Consider the following 15178-nt stretch of genomic DNA (forward strand, 5'->3'; position numbering starts at 1 on the left):
TTGGAGGCCAATGATCTGAGCCCCAGGACATTGCTGCAGGAGTTCCTCAGGGTAGTGTCCTCGGCCCAACCATCTTCAGCTGCTTCATCAATGACCTTCCCTCCATCATAAGGTCAGAAATGGGGATGTTCGCTGATGATTGCACAGTGTTCAGTTCCGTTCGCAACCCCTCAGATAATGAAGCAGTCGGTGCCTGCATGCAGCATGACCTGGACAACATCCAGGCTTGGGCTCATAAGTGGCAAGTAACATTCGCACCAGACAAGTGGCAGGCAATGACCATCTCAAACAAGAGTCGAACCACCTCCCCTTGACATTCAACGGCATTACCATCGCCAAACCCCCCACCATCAACATCCTGGGGGTCACCATTGACCAGAAACTTAACTGGACCAGTCACATAAATACTGTGGCTACAAGAGCAGGTCAGAGGCTGGGTATTCTGCAGCGAGTATCTCACCTCCTGACTCCCCAAAGCCTTTCCACCATCTACATGGCACAAGTCAGGAGTGTGATGGAATACTCTCCACTTGTCTGGATGAGTGCAGCTCCAACAACACTCAAGAAGCTTGACACCATCCAGGACAAAGCAGCCCGCTTGATTGGCAGCCTATCCACCACCCTAAACATTCACTCCCTCCACCATCGTCGCTGGGTCAAAATCCAGGAACTCCCTTCCCAACAGCACTGTGGGAGAACCTTCACCACATGGACTGCAGCGGTTCAAGAAGGCGGCTCACCACCACCTTCTCAAGGGCAATTGGGGATGGCCAATAAATGCTGGACTTGCCAGCGACGCCCACATCCCATGAATGAATAAAAAAACTCTATCAATCCGTTCATGATTTTGAACACCATTATGTTGGAGGTGAAATGACTTTTCTTCTGTTGCGGGTCCGCCAGCTGTAACCCCGCCCAAGCAAACAGTCTCAGAAACAGCCGCAGGGTGTGACCGAGATGGGAGCTCAGACAATCCCTACATCACGATTTAACCCTTTATGTGCCGCAACATGCAGCTACCAACAGGGAAAAAGTGACTTAAAGATCGACAAATCCATAAACTAATTTCTTTACGCACAGAAAGCAAGCGAGCTATTCATACACCAATAAAAGATCACCACCCACACTTAAAGCCGCGGAATGTCCCTCACTAATGGACTATCCGATCTACTATCTCCATTTATAATGATGTGGAGATGCCGGTGATGGACTGGGGTTGACAATTGTAAACAATTTTACAACACCAAGTTATAGTCCAACGATTTTTATTTGAAATCTACAAGCTTTCGGAGGCTTCCTCCTTCAGGTAAATGTCTGAAGGCTTGTAGATTTCAAATAAAATCGTTGGACTATAACTTGGTGTTGTAAAATCCATTTATAATAATGATGTCCACCGGAATTGGTGGGCTATCAAACAGCTCCTTCACATGGTCACTTGGAGCCGACCAGCTCTACACACAGCTGATGGTCTGAAGGCAGGAGTCTGCTTCCAAGATCCACACATTTTTGCTGACGCCAAGTTGGCCTGTGGCAGTGAAAGCAATAACCAGGTGTTGCTGCCCGGCAAAGGGACAGGTTGGAACCCATGGGAGAGGGGGGCGGGTGGCCCCTCCTCTATATCGGCTGCTCCATTCCCATCCCTGTTATCTGACACCCTGACCAAGCCCAGATCCACACAGCCCATAAAAGCAGCAAAAACCGCCCTCACCTCCACCAGTCCATCAGTTTCCGACTCTCCGCTCACTCAAACAACAGCATCATGCTCAAAACCAAATCCTACACTTCCTCGTCCTTGAGCGGCAGCGGTAACTGGGGCGGCAGCGGGAGATCCTCCGTCTCCAGTATGAGGTCCTTCGGGTCGCGCACCAGCGGCACGAATGTGGTTATACCCCGCGCACTAAGTATGATCCAAAGTCGCAGTCGGACAAGCTCAGCCGGTAGCCGCATGGCTGGTTACGGTGGTTACGGTGGTGGTTACGGTGGTTACGGTGGTGGTTACGGTGGTGGTTACGGTGCCGGTGGCCGGTCCAGCAGCGCCGGTTTCAGTAGCGGTCTGTCCTCGGGGATGATCCAGGCATCCACTGCCCTTGACCTGAACACCCCTCTCCCCAAAAATGACACCAGCCTGCAGCAGATCCGGGCGGTTGAGAAGGGCCAGCTCGAGGGGCTCAACAACAGATTTGCCGATTTCATTGACAAGGTAATTTGAAGAGCTCTCTCCAGTCGGTCGTGTTTGTAACCGAGTGTTTTGTGTCTTTGCCCAATGACCTGGTGTGACTCTGGGAATGGCTCTTCTCACTTGCCTCCCAGTTCAGTTCAAAGCTAACTGTACATTCATTTTACACCGTCAGGTTCGTAGGCTGGAAGAGAGAAATAAGCAACTGGATGTCAATCTGAAGTTACTGAACGAACAGGGAACTTACAAATCCAACATCGACAAAATGTTCCAGGCTTACATTGAGAACCTCAAAAGGCAACTGGGAACTCTAGAGCAGGAGAAGCAAAAGTTCGAGTCTGACCTTCTGCAAATGCAAAGTCTAGTTGAGGACTTTAAGGGCAAGTAAGTGTGGTGCTGGTGATATTTTTATCCCATTTGTTCTGATCCTGTATCGTTTCTCACGCGAAACAAAGTCCCAGGTTCACACCTTGACAAGTTGAGCAGGACCGATCAAAATAATCCGCAGGATACTCAATTATAGTAAACTGAAGGAGTGAAAATAACTGTCTGTACTAGTTACAGTTACATTAGTCTGTGCTGAGTCTGCCAGTGTGACTGGAGGTCTGGGGAGTACACGATGGGGCAGGAAAGTACCTGAGTATGGTGCTCTGGGGAGTATACAATGGAGCAGACAAGTACCTGACTGTGCGATGGGGCGGAGAAGTACCTGAGTGTGGAGATCTGGGGAGTACACGATGGGGCAGGAAAGTACCTGAGTATGGTGCTCTGGGGAGTATACAATGGAGCAGACAAGTACCTGACTGTGCGATGGGGCGGAGAAGTACCTGAGTGTGGAGATCTGGGGAGTACACGATGGGGCGGAGAAGTACCTGAGTGTGGTGATCTGGGGAGTACACCATGGGGCGGAGAAGTACCTGAGTGTGGTGATCTGGGGAGTACACGATGGGGCGGAGAAGTACCTGAGTGTGGAGGTCTCGGGTGTTGCCTGTTGACTGTGAGCTGTGGTAAGGGCGGAGTCTCCCAGAGCTTTGCTGAGGTCAGTGACATAGATGAGTTGATTTTGGTAACGGAGGGGTTGGTGGGTTTGGTAAACTGGGGGTCTGGTCTGAGCAATCCATTCCTTTTAAGCACCAGCAGGACTTCTGCTTCTAAGAGCAAAGGTTGAACATATTTGGGACGGTGTGTATTTTGTGGAGGGAAATGTATGAAGAATAGTGCATCCGTGGATGAATAGTTGATATTTCAGGAGTGAGGAAATCGTGGCTCGGTGACGGGGAGCATGGACAGTATTTACTCAGTGTAAGGGGTTCAGATCAACAACCCTGAATCGGTTTACCATGGAATCGGGGCAGAAAGATTTATCTCCATGGAATTACCAGTAAAATAATCTGTTTGATTCCAGATACGAAGATGAAATTAACAAGCGCACAGAAATGGAAAATGAGTTTGTCCTGGTGAAGAAGGTGAGCATTATTGTATATCTGTCTGCAGGGCCATTGCAAACGGATCCCTTGGCAGAGCTTTTCAAAGTACTGTGTCCCTCTCCTCTTTAGGATGTCGATGACTCCTACATGAACAAGGTAGAGCTGGAAGCTAAACTGGAAAGTCTCACCGATGAAATCGACTTCCTCAGAACAATCTTTGAAGAGGTAAAAATGTGTCACGATCCAAAAGTTGGCCTTTTGCTATTTAATCCAATCCAGACTGATCCAATCCAGCTCGAATGCTTCCAATCTCGTTTCAATCTTTCTTTCCCCACCGACCTTTAGGAAATCCGTGAGCTGCAGGCACAGATTCAGAACACTGCTGTCAGCGTGGAAGTGGACACCAGCCGCAATCTGAATGTGGACGAGATCGTTTCTCAAGTCAAACTTCAGTACGAATCACTTGCAAGAAACAGCCGTGCAGAAGCTGACCAATGGAAAGCGACCAAGGTGAGCTGTTTCAAACCCCGATCCCCATGTAACACGTGTATTGATAGGTCCGCACCCGGTGGTGAATTGAGAAACCTTTCACTGACCAGTTGCCAATGTTTCATTGCAGATGCAGGAACTGTCCTTGTCATCTGGACAATGTAGTGATGACCTCCGCGGGCTGAAAGCACAGATTACTGAGCTGACCAACAAAATCCGTATTCTCAATGGTGATATCGAAAATCTTAAGCAGCAGGTAGGTAAAGAACTGAAAGCAAACAGGATATTGGTACCAATTGAATAACTGTTGTAAATCCCTCTCTCTCTCTGCGCCCCCCACACCCCCTCATCTCCACACACACAAACACACACACAAATACATCACCCTCCCTCCCTCCCAAAATGGGCAAGAGACGGTTGAAATATCAGCTCAATCTGGTATATTTCTGTCACACTTGGTCTCTCAGTAATGATTACATTTGGACCTCTCGAAGGAAACATTGTGATGTGAATCCAATCCCAATCAGCATGCAATCCTCACCGCACGGCTGTCCCCATTTCATTGACATGGGAGAGAAGCAGAGGGTTCGTCTGCTTTCTGGATGACTCGTTTTGAGCGCTGCTCTGATACTCGAAATGCCGATGAAACTGACCATTAATATTTGTGCCACTCAGCGTATCAAACTGGAGGCTGCAATCGGAGAAGCTGAGGAGCGCGGTGAGATGTCTCTCAAAGACGCGAGGATTAGGATTGCTGATCTGGAAGCTGCCATCACCAAAGCAAAACAAGAGATGGTCAACCAAGTCCGCGAATACCAGGAGCTGATGAATGTCAAGCTGGCTCTGGATATTGAAATTACCACCTACAGGAAACTACTGGAGGGAGAGGAGTCCAGGTAGGACATGGGGCAGTTACAAATTCCAGCCATCACACTGAGTACAGATCAGCGTTTCATATACTGACAGATTACAATCTGTACTTGCATTTTATTTGATCTCTATTAATGGGATGAAGGAATGGCAGGGTAGTCTACAATCACTAACTTTGGTTTAAAGGCTGGTTAGTATCTAACCAGACACTAACATCACAGTCATCCCAGAATGAACACCTGGACGGTGATTAGTTCTTCCTTTTTCGAGCTGGACCAGTAAAGCTCTCCTGATGGCTCAGTGGGTAAAGGCATTGTGGAACTGACCAGATGGTCCACCAGGGCAGCAGTTGGGGTGTACAGTTGTGCTCTGTGCCCCGAGCAAGGGAGGGTAAAAGCAGCCAAGAATCCTGTTCCTGATTGCTATGCAGTGAGTTCTGCGGGAAGGTATTTTTGTTCCTTCCCCATGGTCAAATAGTCTGCTGGCACTTGCTGAGTGTGCTGACACATGAGGAATGGACACTTTGGGTGAGGGGCTGGAGGGTGACTGTGCCCGGCAGAGGTCAATGTTGCTGGGAGGGGGAGAAGATTGGTAAACTGAAGGATAATATGTCTGTGAATATACTGCAAATACCTGTTGTAATGTGAATGTGTTTCCCTTATTAACAGGATAGATTCTGGGATACAAACCATCAGCATCCAGCAAATACAAGGGCAGGGTAAGAGAACTAATAATTCAAAGTTGGGATAAATGGGGAAAACTGGAAATCTGAAACAAAAATGGAAAATTCTGGAAATACATAGTTAACCGCATGAAAAGTGAAAAGGCAGGTTCTCATTTCAAGTATAGAGCCTTGGGCAGGTGCCTGTGTTCTGATGATTGGTCTGCAGTGCCCCCCCGAACCTCAACCTCTCTTTGTTCTGTTTTCAGAGGCTGACGGACCTGCTGTGTATTTCCAGCACTTTCTGTTCTCATTTTAATAATTCATAATTGTTATCAATGTCGCTGTGTTTAATGATGAGATTAACAGCTTTTTAATGTCAGGGCAAGAAGCAATTACTTCTAATAAAACTGAACTTCCCTTCCTGGCCCCCATGCTAGCTGATATTATTAATGGTTCCCTCTCCTCTGGTACTGTCCCCCTGCATTTCATATCAGCTATCATCACCCTCCTCCTCAAAAAACCCACCCTTGACCCTCTGTCCTTGCAAACTACCGCCCCATCTCCAACCTCCCTTTCCTCACCAAAGTCCTTGAACGTGCTGTCGCCTGCAAAATCTGTGCTCATCTTTCCCGCAACTCCATGTTTGGACCTCTTCCATCAGATTTCTGCCCCTGCCACAGTACTGAAACGGCCCTAATCAAAGTCACAAATGACATCCTACGTGATTTATCATGGTAAATTCCTCCTCCTTCTTGACCTGTCTTCAGCCTTTGACACAGTTGACCACACCATCCTCCTCCAACACCTCTTCTCCTTTGGTTAGCTGAATGGGACTGCCTTCTCCTGGTTCCATTCCTATCCGTCCAGTCATGGCCAGAGAATTTCCTGCACCATTAGCTCTGGAGTCTCCCAAGGATCTATCCTTGGACCACTCCTATTTCTATCTACCTGCTGCTCCTCAGCGACATCATCCGAAAACGCAACGTCAGATTCCACATGTACACTGATGACACCCTCCTCTACCTCATGCCTTTTTTATCTCTAGACTCCACTATTCCAATGCTCTCTTGGCCGGCCTCCTGCCTTCCACCCTCAATAAACTTCAGCTCATCCAATACTCTGCTGCACATATCCTAACTCGCATCAAGTCACGTTCACCCATCACCCCTGTGCTCGATAACTTACGTTGACTCCTGGTTTGGCAACAACTCGAATATAAATTTATCATCCTTGTGTTCAAATCAATCAATGGCATCGCCCTCCCTATCTCTGTAACCTCCTGCAGCATTACAATTTTTAAAAATTCATTCATGGGATGTGGGCGTCGCTGGCAAGGCCAGCATTTATTGCCCATCCCTAATTGCCCTTGAGAAGGTGGTGGTGAGCCGCCTTCTTGAACCGCTGCAGTCCGTGTGGTGAAGGTTCTCCCACAGTGCTGTGAGGGAGAGAGTTCCAGGATTTTGACCCAGCGACGATGAAGGAACAGTGATATATTTCCAAGTCAGGATGGTGTGTGACTTGGAGGGGAACATGCAGGTGGTGTTGTTCCCATGCGCCTGCTGCCCTTGTCCTTCTCGATGATAGAGGTTGCGGGTTTGGGAGGTACTGTTGAAGAAGCCTTGGCAAGCTGCTGCAGTGCATCTTGTAGATGGTACACACTGCAGCCATGTTGCGCCGGTGGAGAAGGGAGTGAATGTTTAGGGTGGTGGATGGGGTGCCAATCAAGTGGGCTGCTTTGTCCTGGATGGCATCGAGCTTCTTGAGTGTTGTTGGAGCTGCACTCATCCAGGCAAGTGGAGAGTATTCCATCACACTCCTGACTTGTGCCTTGTAAATGGGGGAAAGGCTTTGGGGAATCAGGAGCTGAGTCACTTGCCACAGAATAACCAGCCTCTGACCTGCTCTTGTAGCCACAGTATTTATGTGGCTGGTCCAGTTAAGTTTCTGGTCAATGGTGACCTCCAAGATGTTGATGGTAGGGGTTTCGGCGATGGTATTGCCATTGAATGTAAAGGGGGCATTTGAATGTCAAAGCTCTGAGATCGCTGCACTCCTCCAATTCTGGCCTCTTACGCATCCCCGATTTCCATCGCCAGTGGCGGCCGCGGTCAGCTGCCTAGGCCCTAAGTTCTGGAATTCCCTCCCTAAACCTATCCGCCTCTCCACCTCCTTTAAGACGCTCCTTAAAACCTACCTTTTTGAGCAAACTTTGGGTGTCCTGTCCTAATTTCTCCTTATGCGGCTCGGTGTCAAATTTTGTTTGATGATCACTCCTTGCCTTGGGCTGTTTTACTACATTAAAGGCGCTATATAATTGCAAGTTGTTGTACTTGTACTTTTAATTGATTTTAAGGGTGTTTTTCCCCCTTTACAGGTAATTTTCAGGATTTTAGTTCAATGAGTGGTGGAATAACTGGATATGTCCAAAGCAGCGGGCATGGCATGGAAACCTCTAATGTTTCAGGAGGCAAATCTGGTTTCAGTAGTGGCGGAGGTGTCAGCAAAACCTTGATTGTGAAATCAGTGGAGCATACCAGTGGTGGATATACAAGTACATCTTGAATCAATGAGGGATAAACTCGTGCCAGCAATGTCTCTTACTGGCCCACATTTTCAGAGGCTGTATTTCCTCTACCTGCTGATTTTAATGCAGTGGTTAACAGGTTTGGATTAACTTCATGTCTGCTATTTGGAACACCATCATTAACCTGTTCATTTTAAATAGTTAAACGACATGAAATTAACATCAATAGCTTAACCAGTGCACTAAAAACATCGCACAGAGAAAATTAAACCTAGTAAAGGCCTATAGTTTGGGTTTGTGGGAAAACCGGTCAAGAAACTCACACTTTATTTGTTGGCCCCTTTAAAATGGGAAATAAACCAAAGTTTTCGGTGCTGATGTCTGTTTCATGATTCTCTATCATTTTGTACTGGGGATTTATCTTTTATGACACTCCTGTTATACTGAATAAACTTCTAATCTACAAACCTGGACTGCTTTTTGCTTAAGCACAATATTAAGTTAGTGAAAAGAACAAGTTTCATACAGAGTGAATTTAAGAATTTTTTAATATTTAGCATTAAGGTTGATGCAATGTTATGAAATGTAGAAAGATTATTTTGTGTATTCCATATAAAAAACACACCAGACCATTACTGCAATCAATCAGAGCATGGATCGAGATACAGTAAAGTCTAATAGCAATCTGAGCTCCACCTTCTCCTCCACCAATGATGTTACTTTTTCCATCATCTGAGAATACCAACACTGGACATGAGATTTTTTTGAATTTCCAGAACATTCTCCTTTCCCAATGGTCACAATCCAGCTTGTGTATCAAATAAGCAGCCCACCTCATAGAATCAGAGAATGATACGGCACAGAAGGAGGCCATTCAGCCCATTGTGCCTGTGCCGGCTCTTTAAAGAGCTATCCAATTAGTCCCACTTCTCTGCTCTTTCTCCGCAGCCCTGTAATTTTTTCCCCTTCAAGTATTTATCCAAGTCCCTTTTGAAAGTTATTATTGAATCTGCTTCCACCACCCTTTCAGGCAGTGCATTCCAGATCACAACAACTCGCGGTGTAAAAAAACATGTCCTCATGTCGCCTCTGCTTCTTTTGCCAGTCACCTTAAATCTGTGTCCTCTGGTTACCAACCCTTCTGCCACTGGAAACAGTTTCTCCTTATTTGCTCTATCAAAACCATTCATGATTTTGAACACCTCTATCAAATATCTATGGGCTAGTGTAAGATGCATTAGGTTAGAACACTGGCCCTGGGGCCTGTCTTCAAATCCAGTCCAGACTGATCGAGGAAACTATCCTTTATCTACTAGCTGTAAGTGTCCTACATAAAATGAGTTTGTGCCGTCTCTACCCTGTTCCAAATAAGTATAGGCCGACAGTACAAAACGGTCCCTAATCATAGAATGGTTACAGCACAGAAGGAGGCCATTCGGCCCATCGAGCCCGTGCCAGTTCTTTGTAAGAACAATCCAGTTAGTCTCCTTCTCTTACCCCATAGCTCTGTAAACTTTTTCCCTTCAAGTATTTATCCAATTCCTTTGCAGCAATAAACACTAAGTAAGCAGCCTCACTCAGTGAGGCCACAGGATAGCTTGTGTGAAATATCATACCGATGCAGTAATGCCATAGGGACTGAGGCACATTCTTGGGGCAGAGAAAAGGAGCTCTACTCTGTATCAAGCCATGCTTCCAAAACTGACCTGGGCATGTTTGATATCGACTGGGTAACCAAAATGGAAAGTGTTACATTCCCCAGCACTAACATTTGTTTAGATTAACTTACAGTATAACTCAGGGAATCCATAAGGAATGGGCCACACAATGGCAAATGGCATTTAACTTAGATAAATGTCATGTCATGCATGTTGGTATGACCAACACAGAATACATTTATCATTTACAGGGAACAACACTGAAAGAGATAAAATGATCGAGGTGTTATTGTGCACAGATCACTGAAGGTTCATGACCAATGTAGAGAAGTTGTAGCTAAAGTTAACAGGGTGTTGGGTTTTATTAATAGAACCATTCAGTATAAATCAAAGGACACCATTCTGTCATTATACAGGTCACTTGTACTGTGCCCAGTTTTGGTCCCCCCACATGGTGGGTGATGAATGGTCTTGGAAAAGGTTCAGAGGAGAGCTACAAGAATGGTTCCTATCTTCAACAATCATAGTCACTCATTGGGGTTAAAGAGCTGGGTCAATTTATGTGAAAAGAGCGTAGGCTTAAAGGTGACCTGATAGAGGTCTATAAAATAATTAAAGGCTGGATAGCGTCCCTATCAATAGATTATTCCAATTAAACAGATTGGGGAGGACCAGGGGACAGGAATTTAAACTATATAAGAGTGGGAATAGACTGATAGATTGGATGTTAGGCGGTTCTTCTTTTCCCAGAGAGTAGTGAGTCTCTGGAACACATTGCTGGCTGGTGTGGTGTGTGCTGACTCTCTGCTTTCAATGGGAAGCTGGACAGGTTCTTGACTGGGGCAGAGGTCGAATCGTATGGAAGGTAAATGGCTTGATAGATAACACTTGGTCCATGTAATTTCCTGGTTTGGTTTAGATTGCCTGAGGGGGTCAGAGAAGAATTTTGCAGAGCAGTTTTTCCCTTATTAGCCCTGGGTTTTCACCTCTCCCAGAGGATTACATGCCTGCAGAGGGGGTGGGAAGTTGTGGGCTTGGGGGGGTTGGTGTGGGGAGGGTTTTTAGGAAGTGTCTGGTCATGATGCTCCAGCCATCATGAGTGTGGGACAGGCTTGATGGACCAGCTGGTCATTTCCTGCCTGTTATTTTCAAATGTAAGGAATCTTACAACACCAGGTTATAGTCCAACTGTTTTATTTGAAAATCACAAGCTTTCGGAGGCTTTCTCCTTCGTCAGGTGAGTGTGGGATTGCATGGAAGCCTCCGAAAGCTTGTGATTTTCAAATAAAACAGTTGGACTATAACCTGGTGTTGTAAGATTCCTTACATTTGTCAACCCCAGTCCATCACCGGCATCTCCACATCATGTTATTTTCATATGTTTGTATGCAGGGTAAGACGTCTTAATCTCTGATGTTGGAATCACACAAAGAGTAATCAATAACTGGAATGGTCTTTTTGGTTAGGAAATGGAATCAAAAACTTTGTCCTTGTTCAAGAGGCAATTGTATGGTCTGGAGGGTCATAAACTTCTACGGAAGGTAGATTTAGATGGGCTCAATGGCCCCCCTGCAATGTTCCAGAACTAGCTGTGCCTCTAGCCAAACTCTTCCAGTACAGCTACAACACTGGCATCTACCCGACAATGCGGAAAATTGCCCAGGTATGTCCTATCCACAAAAAGCAGGACAATTCCAATCCGGCCAATTACCGCCCCATCCGTCCACTCTCAATCATCAGCAAAGTGATGGAAGGTGTCGACAACAGTGCTATCAAGCGGCACTTATTCACCAATAACCTGCTCACTGATGTTCAGTTTGGGTTCCACCTGGACCACTCAGCTCCAGACCTCATTACAGCCTTGGTCCAAACATGGACAAAAGATCTGAATTACAGAGGTGAGCTGAGAGTGACTGCCCTTGACATCAAGGCAGCATTTGACTGAGTGTGGCACCAAGGAGCCCGAGTAAAATTGAAGTAAAAGGGAATCAGGGGGAAAACTCTCCAGTGGCTGGAGTCATACCGAGCACAAAGGAAGATATTAGTGGTTGTTGGAGGCCAATCATCTCAGCCTCAGGACATTGCTGCAGGAGTTCCTCAGGGCAGTGACCTAGGCCCAACCATCTTCAGTTGCTTCATCAATTACCTTCCCTCCATCATTAGGTCAGAAATGGGGATGCAGCAAGACCTGGACAACATCCAGGCTTGGGCCGATAAGTGGCAAGTAACATTTGGGCCAGACAAGCGGCAGGGATGGGCAACAAATGCTGGCCTTGCCAGCGACACCCACATCCCATGAACGAGAAAAACAAACCTACATTTGTGATTTTAGTGATACCAGTTTTTCAGGGACTATTTTCACCCTTTGTGAGATGCACTATGTGATCCCAGATCAGTCTGGGCATTTCAAATTTCCTGTAAGAATAAACTAAGAAAACCACTGAGAGTGAAATGGGAAAAATCAACATGAAAATACCCGTTAAAAATCCACTAACACAACAAATTGGTCCACAAGCTGCATTTGATTCCATCGGCCCAAATACCCAAGATCACAAACAACCAGATTGCATGGAATAGGAATATTCCTCCTCGGAATTGGCCACGTATATATGGATCCTCTTTTCCCTTTAAATCATTCTTATTTGAACTATCTGTTCCCCACACTTCAGCAATCTTAAAGTTACCACTGGGTGAACAGGACGCACCAGGGATCCTGGTGTGCTTCCACACTATACCAGCTGGTGGAGCTCTTGGGACATAGCAGACTGGGCATTTTATTGCTCTGGTGTTCGGCCAAGCGGTCGATTCGTTCAATCTGCTGTCACACTCTGCTGCTATCAATTCTGTGAACCTGAAAGAGCAAAAGCGAGTTTAATCCTCAGCTGATTGTGGCGAGGGAACTCTGCTACAAACGACAACTTGCAGTTATATTGCGCTTTTAACGTGGTAAAACATCCCAAGGCGCTTCACAGGAGGGCAGTCAGATAAAAATTGACACCGAGCCACAGAAGGAGACATTAGGACAGGTGAAGAGGTAGGTTTTAAGGAGGGTTTTAAAATAGGAGAGAGAGGTAGAGAGGTTTAGGGTGGGAATTCCAGAGCTTAGGGCCTAGGCAGCTGAAGATATCACTGCCAATGATGGGGCGAAGGAAGTGGGGAGATGTACAAGAGGCCAGAATTGGAGGAGCGCAGAGATCTCGAAGGGTTGTAGGGCTGGAGGAGTTTACAGTGATAAGGAGGGGCGAGGCCATGGAGGGATTTGAATACGAGGATGAGAGCTTTAAAATCGAGGTGTTCAGGGACTGGGAGCCAATGTAGGTCAGCGGGTACAGGGGTGATGGGCGAACGGGGTTTGGTGCAAGTTATGATACGGGCAGCAGAGTTTTGGATGAGCTCAACTTTATGGAGAGTGGAGGATGTGAGGCCGGCCAGGAAAGCATTGGGTTTTAGCAGCAGATGAGGCAGGGGCGGAGACAGGTGCAAGTAGGTGCTCTTTGTGATGGAGAGGATACGGGGTCGGAAGCTCACCTCAGGACCAATTATGACGCCCGGGTTGTGAACAGAAACATCAACTCTCACACGAGACTGACCATTCAATTGTGACAGAGGAGTGAAATCCCACCAACAATGGAACCACGATTTCAATCACACCTGACGGTTCTCCTCTATTCCTCAAGGAGTATTTTAACCCTTTCTTCCCAGATGAGTCAATGCTTCCTGGCCTAATAAACATTTCTCCCACTTTGGACTGTTCTAAAATAAGCCCGTTGCAATATTCTTTCCTGATTGACCAGAGACTGTTTATGATTAACTCTTACACTTGAATTTCCGACTGGTCTGGAAAAGCTTTCGAAGATTGTTTTGATCCCAGACTGGGAAGGTTTCTTGGTTTTGCCTCTTTTGACAGTAAAATGGTAGGTACAGCAAAGGAGGAGGCCATTCAGCCCATCGTGCCTGTGCCGGCTGGTTGAAAGAGCTATCCAATTAGTCCCATTCCCCTGCTCTTTCTCCATAGCCCTGTACATTTTTCCCTTCAAGTATTTATCCAATTCCCATTTGAAAGTTACAATTGAATCTGCTTCCACCACCGTTTCAGGGAGTGAATTCCAGATCATTACAACTCCTGCATAAAACATTGTTTCCTCGTGTTGCCCTTGGCTCTTTTGCAGATCACATTAAAAATGTGTCCTCTGGTCACCGATCCCTCTGCCACTGGAAATAGTTTCTCCTTATTTACAAAGGAAGATGGTAGTGGTTGTTGGAGGCCAATGATCTGAGCCCCAGGACGTTGCTGCAGGAGTTCCTCAGGGTAGTGTCCTCGGCCCAACCATCTTCAGCTGCTTCATCAATGACCTTCCCTCCATCATAAGGTCAGAAATGGGGATGTTCGCTGATGATTGCACAGTGTTCAGTTCCGTTCGCAACCCCTCAGATAATGAAGCAGTCGGTGCCTGCATGCAGCATGACCTGGACAACATCCAGGCTTGGGCTCATAAGTGGCAAGTAACATTCGCACCAGACAAGTGGCAGGCAATGACCATCTCAAACAAGAGTCGAACCACCTCCCCTTGACATTCAACGGCATTACCATCGCCAAACCCCGCACCATCAACATCCTGGGGGTCACCATTGACCAGAAACTTAACTGGACCAGTCACATAAATACTGTGGCTACAAGAGCAGGTCAGAGGCTGGGTATTCTGCAGCGAGTATCTCACCTCCTGACTCCCCAAAGCCTTTCCACCATCTACATGGCACACGTCAGGAGTGTGATGGAATACTCTCCACTTGTCTGGATGAGTGCAGCTCCAACAACACTCAAGAAGCTTGACACCATCCAGGACAAAGCAGCCCGCTTGATTGGCAGCCTATCCACCACCCTAAACATTCACTCCCTCCACCATCGTCGCTGGGTCAAAATCCAGGAACTCCCTTCCCAACAGCACTGTGGGAGAACCTTCACCACATGGACTGCAGCGGTTCAAGAAGGCGGCTCACCACCACCTTCTCAAGGGCAATTGGGGATGGCCAATAAATGCTGGACTTGCCAGCGACGCCCACATCCCATGAATGAATAAAAAAACTCTATCAATCCGTTCATGATTTTGAACACCATTATGTTGGAGGTGAAATGACTTTTCTTCTGTTGCGGGTCCGCCAGCTGTAACCCCGCCCAAGCAAACAGTCTCAGAAACAGCCGCAGGGTGTGACCGAGATGGGAGCTCAGACAATCCCTACATCACGATTTAACCCTTTATGTGCCGCAACATGCAGCTACCAACAGGGAAAAAGTGACTTAAAGATCGACAAATCCATAAACTAATTTCTTTACGCACAGAAAGCAAGCGAGCTATTCATACACCAATAAAA

General features: G+C 46.7%; 1 protein-coding gene across 1 annotated transcript; it reads left to right on the forward strand.

Annotated features, from left to right (window-relative positions):
* The first annotated feature begins 1653 nt into the window (after nucleotides 1-1653).
* Nucleotides 1654-8617, forward strand: LOC137307237 (keratin, type II cytoskeletal 8-like). The gene is made up of 9 exons (XM_067976664.1): nucleotides 1654-2200; nucleotides 2352-2560; nucleotides 3582-3642; nucleotides 3733-3828; nucleotides 3949-4113; nucleotides 4223-4348; nucleotides 4768-4988; nucleotides 5631-5680; nucleotides 8001-8617. Exons 1-9 carry the CDS (start codon nucleotides 1760-1762, stop codon nucleotides 8186-8188), a joined length of 1557 nt encoding a protein of 518 aa, XP_067832765.1. The 5' UTR covers nucleotides 1654-1759; the 3' UTR covers nucleotides 8189-8617.
* The last annotated feature ends 6561 nt before the right edge of the window (nucleotides 8618-15178 follow it).

This window comes from Heptranchias perlo, chromosome X (genome assembly GCF_035084215.1).
Source record: "Heptranchias perlo isolate sHepPer1 chromosome X, sHepPer1.hap1, whole genome shotgun sequence".
Classification (NCBI taxonomy): domain Eukaryota; kingdom Metazoa; phylum Chordata; class Chondrichthyes; order Hexanchiformes; family Hexanchidae; genus Heptranchias; species Heptranchias perlo.